Genomic DNA, 15920 nt, shown 5'->3' with positions numbered 1-15920 from the left:
ATATTAGATAAAAGTAGGCTAAAATTGTGGGTTGCAGTATATGGGTAGAGCTAGTATATGGAGTAGTCGTTTGAAGTTGTAACTTTAAGACTGATAAATGCGTGGTGTGAAGACAAAGTGTTAAAGTAAAGATTTTTTTTAGTTCGGAGTAGTAAAGTTAGGACTTTTAGGTTAGGAGTAATAAATGCTTTCGGTGAAAACTGATAGTTTTAAAGTTACGATTGTTGTTCGTTTAGGAGTAGTAAAGTTAGGAGTTTTAACTTTAGGACTGTTAAATGTTTTCTGTGAGTATTGAACATGTTAAAGTTAGGATTTTCTCAGTTTAGGAGTACTAAAGTAAGGAGTGTTAACTTTACTACTCTTAAAGTGAGAAAAATGATAACTTTTGGACTTTTGGTATTCGCAGAAAGTATGTAGGAGTTTTAAATTTAAGAGTTCTAACGTTACTATTTCTAAACTGAGAACATTTTTAACTTTCAGAGTTTTGGTATTTCTAGAAGGTATTTAACACTTATAAACTTAGGACTTTTAACTTCTATGAATATGCAAATGAGTTAGTGCTTTGTGTGAATACTGAAATGAGTAAGTGCCTTATGTGAATACTAAAATGGTAGTAAGTTTAGGATTTTGTCTTAAGTAAGGTGTGTGAATCGGGCTTGTAGTGCTAAGAGTAGTATAGTAATGAGTATGTAATAGTTTTGGTACGTGAATGGAGCTATTGCAGATAGTAATAGGTATTGCAGTCGTGTTTTTTTGGTGTAGCAGTTTGGAGAATGTATTTAGGTGTTAGGTGTGTGACTTGTTGTTGTGTTAGAGTAGATAGATTAGTTAGTACTGTTTATGGTGCTTAGTGTTGTGGTTAGTAGTGGTGGTTGTTTTCTGTTTAGTATATAGTGTTGTGAGTAAAGTGTGGTGGTGGTTTTTGTGTTTGTACGGTGAGTGGCAGTGTGTTGGAGTTATTTGTGAGTGGTTAGTTTGGGAGACATTTAAGGATAGTCATTTTTATGTGCAAAGATATGTGAGCTGTGTTTGCTATAGGAGCTTTTTGTTTGTTTAAAAAGGTAGTTTGTTGTTTGTGTATATTTGGTGATAGGTAGAAAAGTGATGGGTGTTATGTTTGTAAGGAGCTGGTGGTGATATAAGATGAATGTAAGGTGCAAAGTGTTGTAAGCCTAGTATATGTGTGGGTATATACGTACCTTTGCTATTGTTCCGCAAACAGTCATCATGGACTTCAATTGTGCTCCTTTTATTTATTTTATTGGTGATGCTGGAGGTGGTGGCGGTTGTAATATTTTCTCTGCTTCTTTGATAATAAAATTTGATAACGGCATTGCACTAATTTGTGTAATTTTCGTTTGCATTGTAATTAAAATTGCATTGTTCTTCAGTATGAAATTTCTAATTAGCAATCCATTGTCGTCTTTCGTTTGGTCGTAAAACTCTTCATTATAGCATGTTGCTTTAATTGTCCTGGTTGTATCCGCCAATGCTAAATGATATAATACTTTGTCGTCTTCTTTAGCATTTCTGTAATATGTTTTCTGGGAGCATTTGACAACGTTGACTTTTAGTGGTTTTTGGTAAGGCTTGCTGTCCTCTGTTGGTTTATTTATGATGTCTTCAATAGTAAGCATCTGCAATATAAAAAAATTAGTAACATTTTAAATTGATACCCATAATGTTTTGTGATCACTATAATAGGATTCTATTGTTCCAAAGGCTTCTAGCTGTTCATTTGTGTATATGTGGTCTAATAATGATTGGTAGTTTGTTGTGTACATGTTTATAAGTTGCCTGCATTGCAATTGTATATTCATAAACTGAAGGAGTTTTGTGCTTTTTGGACATTTATTGTTTAAGTCTATGTTGAAGTCTCATAATAATATATAGATATCCTGGGTAGAACTGAGTTATGCTTGTGATTATTTGTAATAATGTCTGTAATGATATTTGTGGTGGTTTGTATAATATTGTAACTAAGTAGTTTTTATTATTAATGTGTAGTGTGAAGTGTACAATATCAATACCTTGTTGTGTTTCATAAATTGGTAGAATGAATTTATTTTTTTTGTAGTAAAATATAATGCCATGGGTTGTTTGTTGATCATGGTATTTATCAAAAATCATGTAATGATATTGTTCAATAAGAAAGGCATTGTGTGCTGCTTTTGTTGTACTGTTTATTTCTGTTAAGCAAATAATGTCAGCGTTCATAATGTTTCTATCTGATGTTAAAGATTTAAAATGTTTCTGTAGTGAACGTATATTTTGTACAATGATATTAAAATGTGTGTTATATATTCTTAATTGTGGTACAGATATTTGTAATGTCTGTCCCAGGGAAAGCGGGCCGAAGTACAGCTGGAGAAGAGAGCGTTGAACAAACATTGACTTTTCTCCTACAGACACATTCAGCTTAACTTGCTTCCTTGTTGACCCGGGGACGTGCTACTGCTTACCTTGTGCCCTCTGCCTCGCTGCTGTCTCTCGTCCTTCGCCGCCACCGCCGCCATTTCCACCAGCGGCCGCCGAGAGAGGACGAACTGCAAGTCCCATCATCCTCTGGGACAGGTGATCCGCTGACACCGTTTCCCGCGCCAGGAGGCGCTTAAAAGTCCGGCGCTTCCTCTGCTGAGCGGGACTCTTTCCTGGTTGACCCGGGGACGTGCTACTGCTTACCTTGTGCCCTCTGCCTCGCTGCTGTCTCTCGTCCTTCGCCGCCGCCGCCATTTCCACCAGCGGCCGCCGAGAGAGGACGAACTGCAAGTCCCATCATCCTCTGGGACAGGTGATCCGCTGACACCGTTTCCCGCGCCAGGAGGCGCTTAAAAGTCCGGCGCTTCCTCTGCTGAGCGGGACTCTTTCCTTGTTGACCCGGGGACGTGCTACTGCTTACCTTGTACCCTCTGCCTCGCTGCTGTCTCTCGTCCTTCGCCGCCGCCATTTCCACCAGCGGCCGCCGAGAGAGGACGAACTGCAAGTCCCATCATCCTCTGGGACAGGTGATCCGCTGACACCGTTTCCCGTGCCAGGAGGCGCTTAAAAGTCCGGCGCTTCCTCTGCTGAGCGGGACTCTTTCCTTGTTGACCCAGGGACGTGCTACTGCTTACCTTGTGCCCTCTGCCTCGCTGCTGTCTCTCGTCCTTCGCCGCTGCCGCCATTTCCACCAGCGGCCGCCGAGAGAGGACGAACTGCAAGTCCCATCATCCTCTGGGACAGGTGATCCGCTGACACCGTTTCCCGCGCCAGGAGGCGCTTAAAAGTCCAGCCTTTCCCCCGCGTCGCGGGACGCGCGCGCGGACGGCGCCGGGCTAAGCCCGGGCAAAGGGCGGGCCGTCTGAGGCCGTCCGAGGACGGCAGAGGACGGGACGGGCCACCCCCCTTACATCACCTACAAAGCTGTGGTACTGTTAAGGTCTTGCTCTTCAAGGTACTGTTGACTTTTAAGTTCCTTTGCATATGATTCGAAGCAGAACAACACTGCATTGTATAGGTAGCAACTTGTATCTGTCCAATTATTACTTGCTATTCTTGATTTGGGCGACTTAACAAAGAGCATATCGAGGTATTCGTATACTACTTCTGAGGTATGTCCAAATCAAAGGTTACTTCTGCAACTAATACCATGGACAATTACCTGGTGCAGATCGTAAGCAAAATCAACAATGACAGAAGGGTGTCTTTAGGCTTGAATTCCTCTTCCACCTCCCCTATGTTGAGGACTTCTTCGGAACCTTCGGAACTTTCGTTGGAACTTTCGTTGGATTCTTCGTTTCAGCCCAATAGTAGTATTACTGCTGACGTAGAGGTTGCAGTTAGCGACACGTTTGATCAATGTATGTCCTCTGTTACTATCCAGCACCCTAATCTTACCTCAGACGCAGCCCTAGACACTGAAGTAGTGATAACTTCGCCTCCAGTCCCTCCCCCTTTGTCTAGAGCAGTTAGAGCATGTAGAAAAGTTCAGTCCAAAAGCAGTGGGCCTCGTCCAGGTAGAAAAAAGGTAATCTCTGTACCTAAAAACCTGAACAAGGATGAGGCAAATGGGTCTTATGTTAACAAAGAGACCGAGAAAGAACTATCTACAAAAATAGCTAGCATGATCGATGCAAAGATTAAATGTATTATTAACCCTTTGGTAGCTAAAATCGATCAGCTTATGACTGAGGTATTACGATTGAGTGCTCTTGTTAACAAGCCTGTGGAGGAGGTGGGTAGTACTTTGTCCCCGGTGTCATGCAGACCTGAGTCAAATGTGGTTCCCTTTAGTTTTGGAGTAGGGGCTGAAGCTAAAACAATAGTAAACTCTCTCCCTTCCCAACCTATAGTTGATAAGAATCTTCAGATTATAGTGAATGATGATTCTCCTTCCAGACCATATAGACCCACCACATTTTATCAGGAGAGAGACAAATTTGAATGTATTGTTGAGGCTTCCCCTCTTGTATTAGTTCTTGCCAACGTACCCTCCTTGTCGTCTGATAAAGTGGAATCTACATCTTCCCTGATCAGTAAATCGTTGCACTGGTTGTCTAATAACATGAGGATGTCCCTTTGGGGCAAACAACAACTAGCTGGGGAATCATTATGGCAAGACGAGTACCATGGTTAGGGAATCACCCGAAAAATTTTGGGGGAGATTGTATAGTGCTTAATTTCTCCAACGTAGAGGTCCTCCCTAATGTCTTGATCAATATATTTCCCCCACAACAAAGGCGTACTACTATTGTTCCTCTAACGTTAGAATATTTTTACAGTAAGAGTGGCAGTAAAGTCAATCTGGAGGGACCAAGGATAAAGTGGACTCCTGTTACCAAAAATAGGTGTAGGAGCAACCTAAACTGTAATTGGAATATTAGGCTGGAAAACAGGTTTGGGGTTTTGTCCGATCTAAATGAATGCGATTGACATAACCAGGTTGATAGATTAGGGAAAACAAATATAGAGAAGTCTGGCTGTATGAGTGCCGCCATGTCACAGAGCCCAATTGTATCAACTAGCAATCTAAATGCCGAATCTGACATGAGAGGACCTCCTAACCTTATAGTGAGTCAATCTGAATCAATTGATCCAGATAAACTAATATCCTCCAGCCCCTTAGTATGTAATGGTTCAGGCCCTAATGTTTTACAAATAGAGCTACTGAATAATATAAGCATCAACGGTGATCATGACATTGGGATGGAAGGTGAGACTCAAGATGTACTACCAACTAACTCCCTTCCTTGCCTTTTAGCAGCAGAGGTAGGGCTGTCCCTTCTTTCTTGGAATCGTGCAGGAATTGGTAGCAAACTACATTCTCCCAATTGGTGTAGCTTTGTTGACCAGTTTGATATTATTTTATTTCAGGAATCCTGGTCACTGGTTCCGGTTTATCGATTGGGGTTTTTAAACTTCCATATACCTGCTACCAAGAAAACCAAAGGCCGACCATCTGGGGGTCTTATAATCTGGATCCGCCAATCATTATGCTGTATAACTAATCAACTGAGATCCCCTCTAAACGACATTTTGTCAGTAAATATTACATGGCCTTCTGGTCAGAAAATGGCAATTTTTAACATCTATGCTAGAGGGATGGTTGGGGATCCTCTATCCGATGTAGTCTCTGTGCTTGATCAACAGCTTGCAATACTGCCAACCCAGTTTCCCATAATTGTGGGTGGTGATGTCAATACGACATTTGAGCCACTTGGCCCAGAGGAACAATTTCTGGCATCGGAGGAAGACAGTAAGTGGGGTGTCCCTCCGTTGGATCTTCCCGTAGTCAAGAGATGGTCAGCAGTTGCCATCCAACTTAAAGCTCTATGTTTAGAAAGAGGGCTTAGAGCAACTAATGGGCGCACTTTGTCAGATCATCTAGGGGCAAACACATTTGACAACGGTAGGTCCTCTAGTCGCATAGACTACTTTCTGGTAGATGTTAGAGATTGGCATAGTCTGATTGACATGACTATAATACCAAGAGTGGAAAGTGACCATAGCCCCCTTTGTATGACATTAAAAATTCCGAATGGGGCTAGAGAACTTAAAATGGGTGGGGAGAAAACTACTTTGGATATTGTAGTATCGAACAACATGCGCCACGTTAAATGGGGCCGATTTATTGAGAATCCAGAGAAATTGGAAACCCTTAAAAAAGTGGTGACCGATGAAGTGGCCCACTTAAAAACTCAATGTGAGAATCAAAATTTCCCCCAAGCTATGCTCCAGGCCCACACCCTCTTTTTCACTAAACTCCAAGGATTTTTTTCGAAGTCTATTAAGGCAGTAAAGGCACATAAAACAATAATAGCTGAGGCAGGATGGTATAATAAAGCTTGTAAATTGGCCCGCCAGAACCTTAGCGCCGAACTTAGATGCAGAAATATCGAGGGTGTGAGAAATGCTAGAAATATATATAGGCATATACAGAAAGAGGCAAAGAAACAGTGGGACGAGGAACGGTGGCATGATTTGAGACTCGCCTGTGCAGCTAAAGACCAAAAGCAATTTTGGGCTATAGTCAAATGGGATAGAGGCGGGATTGCCCCTCCGCCTCAAAATAATGTTGCTAAAAATCAGTGGGTTGACTTCTTCAGTCCCCAATATGCTTCCAATCTATCTGAAGATGAGTGCTCACTCCCTCCCACCATTTACTATCAAAGGCAGTTATTTTCGCTTAAGGATGTTAACTTAGCACTTGATTGTGTGACAGGAGGTAGAGCTCCAGGAATGGATGGGATACCTGCCGACGTGTTTTTAAGCGATCGACCATCTTGGTGTCAGTATTTTCAATGGCTAGCTAATTCTGTGGCCATGGGTGCGCCTATTCCCACCTCATGGAAAGGTGCGGAAATAATTCCAGTTTTCAAGAAGGGAGACAAATCACTACCCAGCAACTACAGACCTATTAGTCTGATTGACTCTGCCCAAAAACTTATAGGTCGATTTGTGCAAAACAAATTACAATCCTGGGTAGAAGAAAATGACATTTTAACCCCGTATCAAGCTGGTTTTCGACCCTGTACTAGTTCTGTTGATCAGGTCTTCTATTTTCTAGCACTTTATTGGAGGAACGTGAAATTGACCAATGGGTCTCTTTATGCGGTCTTTATAGACCTGAAGTCAGCTTTTGATTTGGTGCCCCGCTCTAAATTATGGAGGGTTCTTGCTGATGCAGGGATGGCGCCGGAACTGCTAACGTTATTAGTCCGTTTGCATGAGAACAATCACGCAAGAATCAGATGGGGGGCTCAGGGTGAGGTGACTGATCAATTTCCTGTCGAGCGTGGTGTTCGTCAGGGGTGTGTTTTGGCACCCACACTGTTTTCCCTGTACATCAATGGCATTGTAGACCATCTTAGCCGCTCCCCTACCGATGCTCCAGTATTAGCAGGGGCTCGCGTGCCTGTTCTCATGTTCGCGGACGACACGTTGATAGTTTCGCGGACACCGAGCGGGCTTCAAAAGGCACTAAATATGTTTGGAGATTTTTGTAAATCACGTGGTCTTGAAATCAATACCTCCAAAACCAAGTTTATGTCCCTAAACCAGCGGAAAAGATTTAGAGGTGTAATTAATTTTAATAATACCCCGTTGGAACAGGTCGAGGCATTCGCGTACTTAAAAAATATCCCTCCAGAGTAACATGTGTTGGAAAAACCACATTGATATGGTCGCCCTAAAATTCCACCAGTTGGTGGGGGCAGTAGCCTCCAAACATAAACTTTCCCTAACCAAGCCCATTACTCCTGTCCTAGAAATTTATAATATGAAAGTCATAAGTGCTTCATTGTACGGTTCAGAACTGTGTGGCTTTGCTAACTTGAACCAATTAAGTTTGGCAGACAATAAGTTCTTACGCTGCTTAGTTGGAGTTCCTCAAAGTACCCCAACAATACCGCTCATGTATGACCTAGGCAGGAAAAAAATAGAGTATATAGCACGGCTACGTCCTCTCCTTTTTTGGCGACGGATTATGACTACTCCTGAACTTACCCATTATGCCATCGCCATTAAAGATATTATTGCGGCCGATCGCTTTCACTCTATTCTATGGCTAAAGGAAATTAGGGGCTTGCTAACTAAATTAGAATTAGGCCACCTATGGGACGAATCAAGTGGCTTAAGCTTTCCATCTAAGCAAATCCTCAAAAAAATGTACTGGGATATGACCTGGACGTCTGTCCTCAGTTCTGGCCAAAATGCTAAGCTAGCAGGTCGTTTCCTTGACATTAAATCTATACCATTCTGTGAGGCCTATTGGGACATCATAGAAAGGGCCTTTGACAGGAAACTGTATTTTCAGTTTAGAATTGGGACCCTGCCTGTAAAAGCATTTACCCATAGATGGTCCTCTAACCTGGATAACAAATGCCATCATTGTAAAGATCTGATTGAGGATATAGGCCACTTGTTGTTTGTATGTCCTTTGTACACCAAACCTCGCCACAAATGGCTAAAACCAGTGTGCCTAAATTTGGGGACACGTAGGTACAAAGTGGCTTTAAGAATATTTGAATCTGATTGTTCCCCTCCCATGGCTATTGCTGTGGCAAAATTCCTAGGGTGGGCCTGGATTATTCGTTTACGCACCTTAAAACCTTTAGAAAGAGGAATGAATGTATGAATTCCTGACACCTAAGAATGTATGATCAATTTTAAAACCAAGTTTTCCTGTTTTAGAAGTGTTTTTAACCATTGTTGCTGAAGCTTTTTCTTTTAATTCGCCAGCATCATGATTTAATGAGTTTTTAAGGGAAAATATGTATATTGTATTTTATTGTAGTATTTATGGTATATGTTAGGATGTTACATGCTTTTATGACATGCTGTCGAATAGAGCATTGAAATTGTAATGTCATATGTGCTCTTAATCTATGCATTTCTTCTGTAACTTTTGGATGTACTACATACAATTTTGTGTTTGTTAAACTTTTGAATGTATATGTTTGATATAGACTTAGCTCTGCTTAAAGCAACATAATGCAAGTGATGTATTTTGCTGTTATTAAAGTGAATATAAAGGGGTTCTATTGTATCACCTTGTGTTCTATGTATAGTTCTTGCTGATGCTTGTCGTAATGGAAATTGCTTGCGTTTAATTGTGATAAATCTTTTTGTAAATTGGAATTGCCTTGTGATTGCTTGAATGGGTGTCCATTCTTGTGAAATATGTGAGTGATATAAGTGTTTGTTCTGCTGACGTGCATTTCTGCCTACTGTTTTATTATCAAATGCAATCCAAATTATATATGGTAAATCGTTAATAGTTTCTACTAATTCTACTAAACCTGTAGCTCCATTAGTTAGGCCGTCATTAACATCAACATTACAAGTTAAATCATAGCGTAGTTTTAAAGCTATATGTAATGTGTGGGCAAGCCCCATAGTTTTTGTTGGATCTTTTGGTAATTGTTGTAATATTGTTTCTTTAACTTTTTCTGATAGATCTGAACTAACAGTATCTTTTGCTATTGTAGTGTAAACTTGATATTGCTGGCTATGTTGCATTAAAACCTTTTGATTAACTGCATTTACTTCTTTGTTAGTTGACATTATATATGGTATATATTTAGCAATGCTATGATCTGGTTGTTTTTCACGCTCTTTTATGTGTGATATGTCATAGCTTGAATGTTTCCCTTCTCTCAGTCTGTTTAATAATTCTGCAAATACTAGGTCATTTTGTTGGCGCATTATTTTAGTTAGTTCAAAAATTTTGAAATGTGTTACTCATCAATCAATCAATCATGGTATTTATAAAGCGCACTACATACCCGAGAGGGTCTCAAGGCGCTGGGGTGGGGGGCGCTGCTACTGTTCGAAGAGCCAGGTTTTGAGGAGTCTCCTGAAGGTAAGGAGGTCTTCAGTCTGCCGCAGGTGGATGGGGAGAGTGTTCCATGTCTTGGCGGCGAGGTGGGAGAATGATCTGCCGCCGGTGGTCACTCTTCGGATGCGGGGGACGGTGGCGAGGGCACGGTCTGTGGAGCAGAGCTGGCGTTGTAGAGGCTGAGTTGGCTGTTGAGGTATGCTGGTCCGGTGTTGTGGAGTGCCTTGTGTGTATGGGTGAGGAGCTTGAAGGGTATCCTCTTGTTGATGGGGAGCCAGTGCAGGTCTCTCAGGTGGGGTGTGATGTGGCTGCGGCGGGGGATGTCGAGGATCAGGCGGGCGGAGGCGTTCTGGATTCATTGGAGCCGTTTCAGGAGTTTGGCCAGGGCTCCTGCGTAGAGTGCATTGCCGTAGTCCTGTCTACTGCTGACGAGGGCCTGGGTGACCGTCCTTCTTGTTTCAGTGGGGATCCACTTGAAGATCCTGCGAAGCATGCAGAGGGTGTTGAAGCAGGAGGAGGAGACGGCGTTGACCTGTTTTGTCATGGAGAGGGTGGAGTCGAGGATGACCCCTAGGTTGCGTGCATGGTCGGAGGGTGTGGGGGGTGCTCCTAGTGCAGTCGGCCACCAGGAGTCGTCCCAGGCCGAGGGGGTGGGTCAGAGGATGAGGACCTCCGTCTTGTCAGAGCTCCGCTTCAGTCGGCTGTTTCTCATCCAGTCGGCGATGGCCTGCATTCTTTCGTGGAGGTTGGTTTTGGTGGTGTTGGGGTCTTTGGTGAGGGAGAGGATCAGCTGGGTGTCGTCAGTGTAGGAGATGATGAGGTCGTGTCGTCGTGCTACGTGGGCGAGCGGTGCCATGTAGACGTTAAACAGCGTTGGGCTGCGGGATGAGCCTTGGGGAACGCCGCATATGATTTTGGAGGCTTCGGAGCGGAAGGGGGGAGGCGGACGCTCTGAGTTCTGCCGGAGAGGAAGGAGGTGGTCCAGTCCAAGGCCTTCTCTTGGATTCCGGCGTCGTGGAGGCGTGTTCTTAGTGTGTGGTGGCAGACCGTGTCGAAGGCGGCTAACATGTCCAAGAGGATGAGGGCCGCGGTTTCTCCGTTGTCAAGCAGGGTTCTGATGTCATCGGTGGCGGCGATCAGGGCAGTTTCGGTGCTGTGGTTGCTGCGGAACCCGGACTGGGATGGGTCCACGATGTTGTTTTCTTTGAGGAAGCTGGTCAGTTGTTTGTTGATGGCTTTTTCGATGACCTTCGCTGGGAATGGGAGCAGGGATATAGGTCGGAAGTTCTTAAGGTCCTTGGGGTCCGCCTTGGGTTTCTTGAGTAAGGCGTTGATCTCTGCGTGCTTCCAGCTCTTCGGGAAAGTCGCTGTCTCGAAGGAGATGTTAGTGGTTTTCCGGAGGTGGGGTGCTATGGTGCTGCTGGCTTTGTTGAAGATGTGGTGTGGGCAAGAGTCTTCCGGGGATCCGGAGTGGACGGTGTTCATGAACTTGATGGTGTTGTCGTCGTTGATGTTGGTCCAGGTCAGCAGGCGGTTGGTGCGGGTGGTGGTCGTGGGGGCGGGGGTATTGGCGGTTGCTGGGGTGGTGACGGCGTTGAAGCTGTCGTGTATGTCTGCGATCTTGCGATGGAAGAAGGTGGCCAGCGAGTCGCACAGGTCTTGAGACGGTGGGATGTTGTTGGTGTTGGAGCTGGGGTTGGAGAGTTCCTCCACGATGCTGAAGAGCTCTTTGCTGTTGTGTGCGTTGTCGTCTAGGCGGTCTTTGAAGGAGGTCCTTTTGGCGGATCTGATGAGGTGGTGGTGCCTGCAGGTGGCATTCTTGTGAGCTGTGTAGCTTTCCGGTGTTTGTTCATGGGTCCAGTTTTTTTTTTAGTTTTCGGCAGGTTCGCTTGGAGGCCTGGAGGTCTTCGGTGAACCAGCTGGCTCTCTTGCTGGTGCGGGTGTTGGGGGGTTTCTTGAGCGGGGCGAGGGTGTTGGCGCAGTCATCGATCCACTGTCTGAGGCTACGCGCTGCGGCGTCGGGGTCGGTCGGGTCTGTGGGTGGGCTCTGGGCGAGGGCGGTGGTAAGCTGGTCCTCGGTAACCTTGCTCCAGTTGAGGCAAGGCATCTGTTGGGTGTGGTGGTGGGTTTCTGGAAGGTGAAGTGGATGCAGCGGTGGTCAGTCCAGTGGAGTTCGGTGGTGTGGTTGAAGGAGACATGGGTGCTTGCTGAGAAGATGGGGTCAAGCATGTGGCCGGCAGAGTGGGTGGGTGTTGTGACGAGTTATCTGAGTCTGGGGTTGGCGAGGTTGTCGATCTAGGTGGAAGAGTTGGAGTCGTTGTTGTTCTTGAGGTGGAAGTTCAGGTCCCCAAGGAGGATGTAGTCCGTGGAGGCGAGGGCGTGTGTGCTGATGAAGTCGGTGATGGTGTCGCTGAAATGCGGTCGGGGTCTGGGTGGTCTGTAGACAAGGGTGCCTCTGAGGGTGGTGTTGGGGTCGGTGTGGATCTGGAAGTGCAGGTGTTCGGCGGTGCTGAGGGTGTCATCGGTGTTGGTTGATACTTTGAGAGTGTTCCTGTGGACGATGGCGATTCCTCCTCCTACTCCGTTGGTGCGGTCCTTGCGGGTGATCTTATAGCCTTCTGGGATGGATATGGCGATGTCGGGTGCCGAGGAGGGGTTCAGCCAGGTTTCCGTCAGGAAGGCGACATCTGGGGCATTGGTGTCGAGTAGGTCCCAGAGTTCGACAGCGTGTTTGCGGGCGGAGCGGGTGTTGAGCAGGATGCATCCGAGGAAGTTGGGTTCTTCAGTAGGTGGGTTGGCGGGCCGGATGCTGGTAAAGCTGAAGTTCCGGCAGGAGAAGGGTCCTTGGGTGCGCCTCGGGGTAGCCAGGCAGCAGGTGCGTGATCGTCCATCGTTGAGTGCGAGGAGGGTGTTGGAGTCGTAGCAGTGGCGGGCGTCGTGGTGTTCGCGGGGGCGAGGGGTCCTGGTGCTGGGCGCGGTCCAGGCGCAGACGGCTTGCGCCGGCATATATGGGGAGGTGGGAGGGAGGAGCAGCTGGGAGGTGGGAGAAGGGGGCAGCGAATGGGCAGTCAGGGGGTGGGCCGCAGGGGAAGCAGCGGTGGGAGCGGTGTGGGACGACGAAGGGCACAGAGGCAAAAGGCACAAAAAACAGAGGGGCAGCGAGGGTCACAAAAGGCAAAAGGCACAAAATTGGAGGGGCAGCGAGGGTTGCAAAAGGCACACAAATGGAGGGGCAGCGAGGGTCAAAAAAGGCAAAAGGCACAAAAATTGAGGGGGGGTCACAAAAGGCACAAAAATGGAGGGGCGGTGAGGGTTACAGAAGGCAAAAAATGTTACTGAAATGCGGGAGCAGCGAGTGGAGCAGAAGGCAAAGCAGGTACAGGGTTACCGGGGCAGCGAGGGAGCAGAGCACAAAACGGGCAGAGGGACACGGGGGCAGTGAGGGGAACAGAGGGAAAAAAACGGGCACAGAGCAATATCAGGCAGCGGGGGAGGACCGAGAACAGCAGTTACGGATACAACAAAGGCAGTACAAGCAATGCAGTGAGACCAACCTACCTACGGCAGCTGGGCAGACACACAGGCGGTGCTGCACGGAGGGGGAGCGACCTACCAGGTAGGGTCAAGGATCGCATAAGTCCCATTAGGTCCCATAAGTTAGTTCCTAAAAGTCCATATAAGTGTTTAGTATTTTCAAAGGTATAGCTGTCAAAAACTGGTTTTAATTGATAAAAGTCTCCTATAGCTAAGATTGTAATGCCTCCAAAAGGCTGGTTAGATGATTTTATTTCCTGCAGTCTGTTATGTATAAAGTTGAAAATATTTCTTCCAACCATTGATATTTCATCTATTATTAGTACTTTGAGATGCATTAATTGAGTTTGCAGAGAAGTTCTGTGTTCGTGTGTTGGTGGTTTATAAGTCAAATTCTGTGACACAGGTATTTTGAAAGTGGTATGTAGTGTTTTGCCATTATTATTGTGTGCTGTTTTTCCTGTTGGAGCTGTAAGTAATACATAAATATTGTTAGGATTTTCACCAGCTTTGGTATTGTAATACCATAGCAATGTTTGATAAAGTGCAGTAATTAGGAAGCTTTTTCCTACTCCTGCACCACCAGTGCAAAATGTATAGCATGGTGTTTCTTTTGTTTTTATATAGTGCAAATGATGATAAACAAAATGTAGTTGTTCTGTTAAATTATGCATGATATCATATTTGTCATCTGTTAGGATACATTGAGATAAAGTTTCATTTTCAGCTATGCTTCTGATACCTATATCTAGTGATAAGTCATATTGTAGTTGGTGTTCATTATTTTCAATCTCACTGCTTGCTGATTCTGAAGATAATATTATTGTTGACTCTAGATTGCTATTAAGGGGCCGATTCCGATGGCCGGTCGGACAGCTGTCCGTAGCCTTACCGTGCGACCGACACGTACCAGGAGCCGGTCCGTCCTGTAGAGTAAGTACGATGAGCATATCTGCCAAAAACACGACCGACACGTAGGCTGTGAATCAAGCCCCATTCTCCGTCCAAGCCGTAACTCCTAAAGATGAACCGAGTCGCCCGGAAGCAGTATCCATAGCAGTTTCCGGCATGACAAGTACGATGCGTACTTCCTACGCGCCAGACGGGTCGTCACGCACAGGACGTCACAGCATCCGGAAAACAAGCATATCAGCTACGATTCGCGCCACAAATCAATACACGGCTATGAGACGGACCAGCTTGCAGGGGGTACGAGACGGAGCAACAAGCAGCGTGTACGACACGAACACATCATGAATCCCATCGCGCAGGTCATACCAGTACTCTACATCTATGACCGGATCAGGGACCGATGGCGCAGGCAGTAAGACAGACACCTACAACACAAACAAACAACACGTACCCGCAAAATGGCACACACACAAGGGGATCCACATCCTGGCCACTAACAACAGCCCACCATAGGGGTTGCATGGCCAGCACCACAAACACCCCCACCCATAGTGGATCTGTTGCCCATCACTACTGCCACCCCCACTCACAGGGGACCTGTTGCCCATCACCCCTGCCACCCCCACTCACAGGGGACCTGTTGCCCATCACCCCCGCCACCCCCAGCCATAGGCCTGATGTTGCCCATCACCCCTGGCACCCCCAGCCATAGGGCTTATGTTGACCATCACCCCTGCCACCCCCACTCATAGGGGACCTGTTGCCCATCACCCCTGCCACCCCCAGCCATAGGGCTGATGTTGCCCATCACCTCTGCCACCCCCACTCACAAGGGACCTGTTGCCCATCACCCCTGTCACCCCCACCATAGAGCTTATGTTGCCCATTACCCCTGCCACCCCCAGCCAAAGGCTTATGTTGCCCATCACCTCTGCCATCCCCACTCACAGGGGACCTGTTGCCCATCACCCCTGCCACCCCCACTCACAGGGGACCTGTTGCCCATCACCCCTGCCACCCCAAGCCATAGGGCTGATGTTGCCCATCACCTCTGCCACCCCCACTCACAGGGGACCTGTTGGTCATCACCCCTGCCACCCCCACCCATAGTGCTTATGTTGTCCATCACCCCTGCCACCCCCAGCCATAGGGCTTATGTTGCCCATCACCTCTGCCACCCCCACTCACAGGGGACCTGTTGCCCATCACCCCTGCCACCCCCACCCATAGTGCTTATGTTGCCCGTCACCCCTGCCACCCCCACCCATAGTGCTTATGTTGCCCGTCACCCCTGCCACCCCCAGCCATAGGGCTTATGTTGCCCATCACCCCTGCCACCCCCACTCACAGGGGACCTGTTGCCCTTCACCCCTGCCACCCCCACCCATAGTGCTTATGTTGCCCATCACCCCAGCCACCCCCACCCACAAGACCAGACCAGCCTATCTCAACAATCGGCTCTCCTACGTACCCAACAGGAAACTCCGCTCCGCTGACCACGTCCTGGCCACGGTCCTGCGCATCCGGAGAACAACTTCCGAAGGCAGATCCTTCTCCCATCGCGCCGCCAGGACCCGAAACACCCTCCCCCTCTACCTGTGACAAACCGAAGACCTGCTGACCTTCAGGAGACAACTCAAGACCTGGCTCTTCGACC

At 46.7% G+C, this 15920-nt stretch overlaps 1 protein-coding gene across 1 annotated transcript in view; it reads right to left on the bottom strand.

Annotated features, from left to right (window-relative positions):
• The window catches only part of LOC146863431 (uncharacterized), an 83267-nt gene that overhangs the window by 3549 nt on the left and 63798 nt on the right, over nucleotides 1–15920 (bottom strand). Inside the window, exon 2 of the mRNA XM_085642857.1 lies at nucleotides 1200–1637. Within this exon, the coding sequence (XP_085498983.1) occupies nucleotides 1200–1229 (30 nt within the window). The 5' untranslated portion in view covers nucleotides 1230–1637. The remainder of the gene's footprint in view (nucleotides 1–1199; nucleotides 1638–15920) is intronic.

The sequence above is a fragment of the Triturus cristatus genome, chromosome 2_2 (assembly GCF_964204655.1).
Source record: "Triturus cristatus chromosome 2_2, aTriCri1.1, whole genome shotgun sequence".
In the NCBI taxonomy this organism is placed as follows: Eukaryota; Metazoa; Chordata; class Amphibia; order Caudata; family Salamandridae; genus Triturus; species Triturus cristatus.
This window is presented reverse-complemented; position numbering and strand designations above follow the sequence as displayed.